We start from the raw sequence: 6,513 nt of genomic DNA, 5'->3' as shown, positions 1-6,513 counted from the left end.
AAAACTTCACTTTGAGCTTTTATGCAGCCGCCTCTGTATGCACCACACAAACCAAGATAAAAATGTTTTTTTAAATAAAATTAAAATATGTTATTGCTAATATTTGATTTTTAGAATATAATTTGTTTTTTTTCCTGTTCCAAGATGACAAACCCCCTTCCCAAAAGGAGTACTTCTGGGGGCAAGGGGAGGGACTTCTGTGGCAAAGGTAGGGGTTGGGGGCGGGACTTCCAGTCCCAAGATGGTGGCAACGGTGGGGCACTGGTCAAGGTCAAGGAACAGGGCTGCCTTTGTGGCCCTCCACATCTCACCAAAACTTGTTAAGCAGCCCTCCAGCCAAAATAATTGCCCACCCCGGTTTATATTTTTAGCCCTACACAGGAGGGGAGAGGTTGGAGAATTTAAGACTGTTTAAGATTGCCTGGTCATTTGGGAAGCTGGTACATGTATTGGAGGCTGTGTGTACATTTCTTAGCTGCTATTCCCTTTACAGGGCTAATTAGGGTGGGCTGGCTAAGCAAGCTCAATGGGAATTTTGAAAATACACTTGCAGGAGAAGTATGGGATCAGGACCAGTTATTGGCTCCCCTCAAAAAGCATCTGACAGTGCTTAAGGAGCACCGATTCTTCCTTTATGCCCCCAATCTAAATGGCCATCCATGGTCTATTCCAGTTTGTGCTGTCCCCAGATACCACTACAGAAACTACTATTTTCAGCCACACTGACTAGGAACCCAGAGAAATTACAGCAGCTGGGCTTGTACCAGCCTCGACTCTTCACCTCCGTCTACTCCGAGAAACAAGCAAGCTCAGATGGACCAGTGGCAGAACAGAATGCTGAAAAGAAATATACCCTCCCCGAAGGGCTTTCGGTAAGATGATACATCCCTCAGCAGCAGTAGACAGTACCTTGTCAGACACCTTTTTAGAAGAGGATGTACTTGCAAGGATTCTTCCTGAAGAGCAGGTCAGACTCAAAGCAGTTTGATCTGCTCTGAAGTAAGTCACATTTTTCCCTGTAATTTTATCCCTTTTCTTCTGCATACAGTCTTGCACTACTCAAGTATGTAGAGATGTCCTACTGACTTACTTCTGCATTTACATACCTGCTGATGGATTGCTACCTGTTAATCAGCCCAGGATGCTTTTTTAGGTAGAAACATAGAATCATAAAAAATTAGGGTTAGAAGGGACTTCAGGAGGTCATTTAGTCCAACCCCCTGCTCAAAGCAGGACCATCCCCAACTAGATCAATCCCAGCTAAGACTTTGCTACATAGGTCTTAAAAACCTCTCTGTGTAGTGCTTTACTACGCTCCTAGTGAGAGAGTTTTCCTAATATTGAACCTAAACTTCCCTTGCTGCAACTTGAAACCATTGCTCCTTGTTCTGTCATCTAAGTACAATCTAGCTCCATCCTCTTTGTATCTACCCTTCAGGTAGTTGAAGGCTGCTATTAAATCCCCCCTCAGTCTTCTCTTCTCCAGACTAAATAAGCCCAGTTCCCTCGGCTTCTCCTCATACATCATGTGCCCCAGCCCTCTTACCATTTTTGTTGCCTTCCGCTGGACTCTTTCCAACTGGTCCACATCCTTTTGGAAGTGGGGAGCCCAAAACTGGATTCAGTACTTCAGATGTGGGTTTACCAGGGCCAAATGGAGGGGAATATAATGACTCTCCTTGAACTGCTGGCAACACTTCTACTAATGCAGCCCAGTATGCCATTAGCCTTCCTGGCAATGAGGTCACACTATGGGATCTTATTGGCTTATTGTCCACTGTAACCCTCAGGTCCTTTTCCATAGAGCTGCTGCTTAGCCAGTTGCTTCCCAGCCTGCACCAGTACAAATAGCTAGTTCCCTTCCAGGAGGGTGGAGTGCAGTGCTACACAGTGGGCAACCAGAAGGTACAGTGATATGTAGTGTTTCTCAGCTGTAGATCTCAAGGCATATTACAGAGATGGGTACACATTGTATTTTTAGAGACTGGGGAAGTGAGGCATGCTGCTTGTTCCTTGCTTCAGGCTGCAAAGCACATCAGTATCAGAAGACAGGAACAGAAGTCTCAGGCCTCAGTCCTGTGTTGTATCTACCAAGTCACGTTATTTTCCCTGTGTGGCTTGCCCCAAAAGGGGTGCCAGTGTGGGTCTGTTACTCTCTCTGCTAGTGGAGGGGTTTGGGAGGAATATTATACGAAGAGGTGTAGGCAAATAGGTTTCAGAGACAACAGTCAATGTGAGGACTGATGTTTTGAAAGTGAATGTGTGTCCTTGTCCTTTGCAGCAATATTATGTGCCCTGTAACTTGAATTCGAAGCCCTTGTTCCTGCTACATTTCATGCTGACAATGAAGTTCACTCGTGTGCTGTGTTTTACCAACTCAAAGGAGACTTCACATAGGTGAGAGCATTGATGGACCATTTGTATTGTGGAACTGTATACATCAGAACTGCTGTGTACTGGGTCAGACCATAGATCCATCTATCCCAGTATCCTTTTTCATAGTGGCAGAGTGGGGATGCTGTGGGGAGGGTAAATAGGGCATGTCCAGTATTTTCCACCCCCTGCTTCTCTCCCACTGTAGATCCCACCATTCATATATGGCCCAGTTGAGTAAATAAATTACTCTGAAATCTTTTTCTCCTTCCTTTTCTTGCCCCCAAACAGGCTGTTCCTGCTGGTCCGAGCCTTTGGTGGAGTGAATGTGGCTGAGTTCTCTTCCAGGCTGACTCCAAGTGAGAGGCAGAAGACCTTGAAGGTGTTTGAACAGGGCAAAATACAACTGTAAGCATCTCTGATAAGTGTTCTTAGCATTTCCTGTAACACTAAGCCAAGGTACTGCCAACACAGAGATTGTAATGAATCCACATACATAATAAAAAGTACCTCTCTGAAAAATGAAGGTCACAAGAACCAACTTGTAAACTGATGGGGAGCCAGACTCATGTGTTCTGCCCTGTGCCCATATGCACTGATCATAGCTGAGCATGTGGTTGTGATTCTTGCATCTGCAAATGGGCTTTTAGAATCTACCTGCTTACCCACATGCACATGTCCTGTTTATAATGAGCAGTAGCAATAAACTCTTATTCAGTAGCTGCACAAAACATGCTGTAATTGTGCACAGCAAGGCTGAGATTTTTCACAATCAAATGAGTTACTTTGTTGGCAAACAAATAGAAAATACATGCCATTTTATTACGGTGACATAATGGATGGAAGCAGCATTACTTTACTAGACCTGTCCTGCTCCTGATGTCTAGTGTCTCTTTGCAGCTGTGTGACTGTAGGTAAACCACTTACCTCACATGTTTTCTTCTGTAATAATCAAAGGGGCATTGAGTACTTATTGTTAAGTGCTTTTGAAAACTGTTGAAAGAAACAAATGCTTTCAGATTAAACCTTTTTTTCCTACAGCCCACATGTTCAAATGCTGCCTTTGCTATTGGGCTGAACGCATCAAGCATAAACATCTTGGTGCCTTTTCAGAGTGGTTTAGAGGAGTTTGACTCCAACTTCAGAACTACCTGACCAAAAATTCCACCCTTGCGTTGTACAGGGATGTTAGTACAGTGTTATGATGTGTCCATGTCCACCTGTGTTCAGAATTTGCAGTCATTGGGCAGTTCTATGCAATATGGCCGAACTGGAAATGCATGGTACCGATATTCTAGTTACCATGTGTGTATGTATATGTAATGTATTATTTAAATATGTAAATATTTTTTAAAAAACAGGTTAATCAGCACAGATGCTACTGCTCGAGGGATTGACATTAAAGGAGTGAAGTATGTAATAAATTATGACGCCCCCCAGTTCATCAGAACATACATTCACCGGTAAGTGGGTCAAGAATACAAGGCAAGATCTCATCTGAGCTCACATCTGTCTTTTCAGATATGACTTGTTAACATCTGTCTGAAATGTCTATAATGTGGGGTTTACAGGGACCTTTTGTGACTAGCTAATTCAGTGTCAAAGTAGCTCTTCAATCGACATCAAACCTAATAAGTCATTGTAATGACACAATGCCACACTGAAGTTGGGCCATTCCTTTATTAAACCAGACCTAGCTTACAGGGAATATAGGTCTTGCCCTGGACTATTGCAAGTGTTGTGGGCCTGATCTTTTTTTTCAGGGGCTGTGATAAGCAACATTGAAATCACTGTGAGCTACTGATGCTCTGAAAGCCCTGAAATGTCAAATGTGCATTTATGTAGAGAGCTGCCTTGGTTGGCATTAGGGGTGTGCGAAGCGGGCCCTATTTGATTCAGGTTTCAATTTGGCTCGGGGACAGTGATTTGATTTGTTGATTTGGATCACTGTCCCTGATTTGATTTGGCTGAATCTGAAGATTCGATGCTGATTCAGAGAATCGGCAATTCAGCCATAGACACCGCTTTAAAAGTTTTTTTCTACATACCTTGAGGTAGCAGGCACAGCTTATGATTGCTGTGAAGCTGGGGCTCATGGAGCATCCCACAGGAGTGGGGGGGGGAAGGGCCCACATGCTCAGCGGCAAACCCAGAAGTGGAGCAGAAGTGCTTCTGGTCCACTTCCGGGTCTGCTGCCAAGCATGCTGGGGAGCCCCCCACACTTCTGTGGGACACCCCATGCATCCCAGCATCACAGTATTCATGAGCCCCCTGCTACCTAGAGGTATGTAGAAAACACTGTCTCTGTCTGAATCTCCGAATCTTTCCGAGTCTCTCCAAATCAATTTGGAGGGTACCGATTCAATTCAGAGAGATTAAAGGGTCTCCTGATTTCAATTTAGATTCAGAGATTTGGCCACTGATTGGGCTGAATCTCCACCAAATTGAATCGGGGCATGACAGAAACAATTCAGATTTCTGTGAAGTTTAGGTAATTCCAAAATCAGACAGTTGAGGGCCAGTGAGCATCTCAGGTGAGTTCTTGGCATTTTCTTCAGTGCTGACTCATGCTATTGAGAGAACTCAGTGCAGGTATATAATAAAAGGAATATTCTGCAGCTGTGATGCGGACAGTTATGCCTGTATTGCTGTGACAGGTTGACATATATGTTTGTCTGATTTCAGAGTTGGAAGAACAGCTCGAGCTGGAAGGGCAGGGTTGGCATTCACTATGCTCCTCAAAGTGCAGGTAGGTTACTGCTATGGTTATTGCCACTTCTTTCTCAAGTGAAGCACAGAGAAAGAAGATGAGGAAGTGGAGGAGTGTAATCTCTGCCACTCTTTCCCCTCCCCCAATTCGTAACTGGCTTCCAGCCTAGTTCTGTTTAGGGATGCTTTGCTGTCATTAATATCTGTGTAGCATTGCCACATGTCTTTCATACAAATTATTCATAATTGTAAGATGCCCAATCTTGAATACGTGGAGCATTATGACTTGGATATTCAATCAGTAATTCAGGCAGTGATTTAGCACCAGTGTTTCTATTCACATGCTGATATAAGTGGTATGCCCAGGTTTCTACACCAATACTGGAAATGCACCCTCTCATTGCCTTGCCCGCTGACAAACGCTGTATTCCAGGCTTTGCCTGCAGATTCTTAAGGAGTTTCAAGATAGTGCAAACTCAGTCTAATTAAGCATTAAACTCCCTCAAGATTGAGCTTATGCTTGGTTTAAGTTTCAGTCACTCATTTCCGACCCAAGCCTCCTCAGCCTGCTTACTTCACCACTTCACAGTTCAAAACACCCTTGGTTGAAAAAATGAGATAAGGGATTTATCTCGAGAATCTTCCTCCCCTTAACTTTCTGTATTGATTTGCTCTGCAGGAGCAGAAGTTCTTGCAGATGCTGAGGGATGCTGGCTTCCCAGAGCTGGGGAAGCAGCTGGTAAAGAGTGAGTACTTAAAGTCATTGTTAGAGAGGTATGAGGAAGCACTGTCCCAGCTCCAGAAAACTGTCAAGGTAAGCACAGGATGGAGGAGCTACAAAATAAAATAGAGGGGTACTGATACATTGTTCCATATCATATCAGCAGCGATAAAAAGAAAATTGATATCATTGGCAATTGGCTTTTTTTGGTTGATGCGGCCGATAATATCCCTGATAAATGCCGCATGCATGCCCGCAGCCTCAGCATGCACTACTCCTTGTTTGGAAAGTAGTGTCTGCCTGGTAAGTAAGTTGGGGTGAAGGGGCATGGGGAATGGGAGGGGCTGATGGAGGGCTCTGTGGTGAGGGAGGGAGGGAAGGAGTGGGGCTGGGGTTGGAGCAGTGGCAGACGCTGCCCAGCTGGGGCAGGGCACATGACAGAGCCACGAGTGGCTTGTCCAGGGGGTGCAGGGAGGTTAAGGGTGGCTCCCACCACTGCACGCTTCCCCAGGGGAGGCATAGAGGTACATGCTCCCTGAATTTGCGCACAGGGTGAAGGTGAGCTGCCTCCTACATGCTCGGTGCTGGTTCCGGGCTCTTCCCAGGAAGGGTTGGGCCAGGGCTGCACTTGGGGCAGGTGGTGGTGGCACTGGGACCAGGACTACGGGGCGGGGGGCTACAGCCACCCCAGAATTCACCATAGTCCCCCT

General features: G+C 45.3%; 1 protein-coding gene across 1 annotated transcript in view; it reads left to right on the top strand.

The window, feature by feature from the left end:
- The window catches only part of DDX51 (DEAD-box helicase 51), a 34,029-nt gene that overhangs the window by 19,534 nt on the left and 7,982 nt on the right, over window positions 1-6,513 (top strand). Inside the window, exons 10-15 of the mRNA XM_019506895.1 lie at window positions 674-872; window positions 2,282-2,397; window positions 2,665-2,781; window positions 3,735-3,836; window positions 5,059-5,122; window positions 5,762-5,896. Of these exons, the coding sequence (XP_019362440.1) occupies window positions 674-872; window positions 2,282-2,397; window positions 2,665-2,781; window positions 3,735-3,836; window positions 5,059-5,122; window positions 5,762-5,896 (733 nt within the window). The remainder of the gene's footprint in view (window positions 1-673; window positions 873-2,281; window positions 2,398-2,664; window positions 2,782-3,734; window positions 3,837-5,058; window positions 5,123-5,761; window positions 5,897-6,513) is intronic.

Source organism: Gavialis gangeticus, unplaced genomic scaffold (genome assembly GCF_001723915.1).
Source record: "Gavialis gangeticus isolate Ggan-Ray unplaced genomic scaffold, GavGan_comp1, whole genome shotgun sequence".
NCBI classification, from domain to species: Eukaryota; Metazoa; Chordata; order Crocodylia; family Gavialidae; genus Gavialis; species Gavialis gangeticus.
This window is presented reverse-complemented; position numbering and strand designations above follow the sequence as displayed.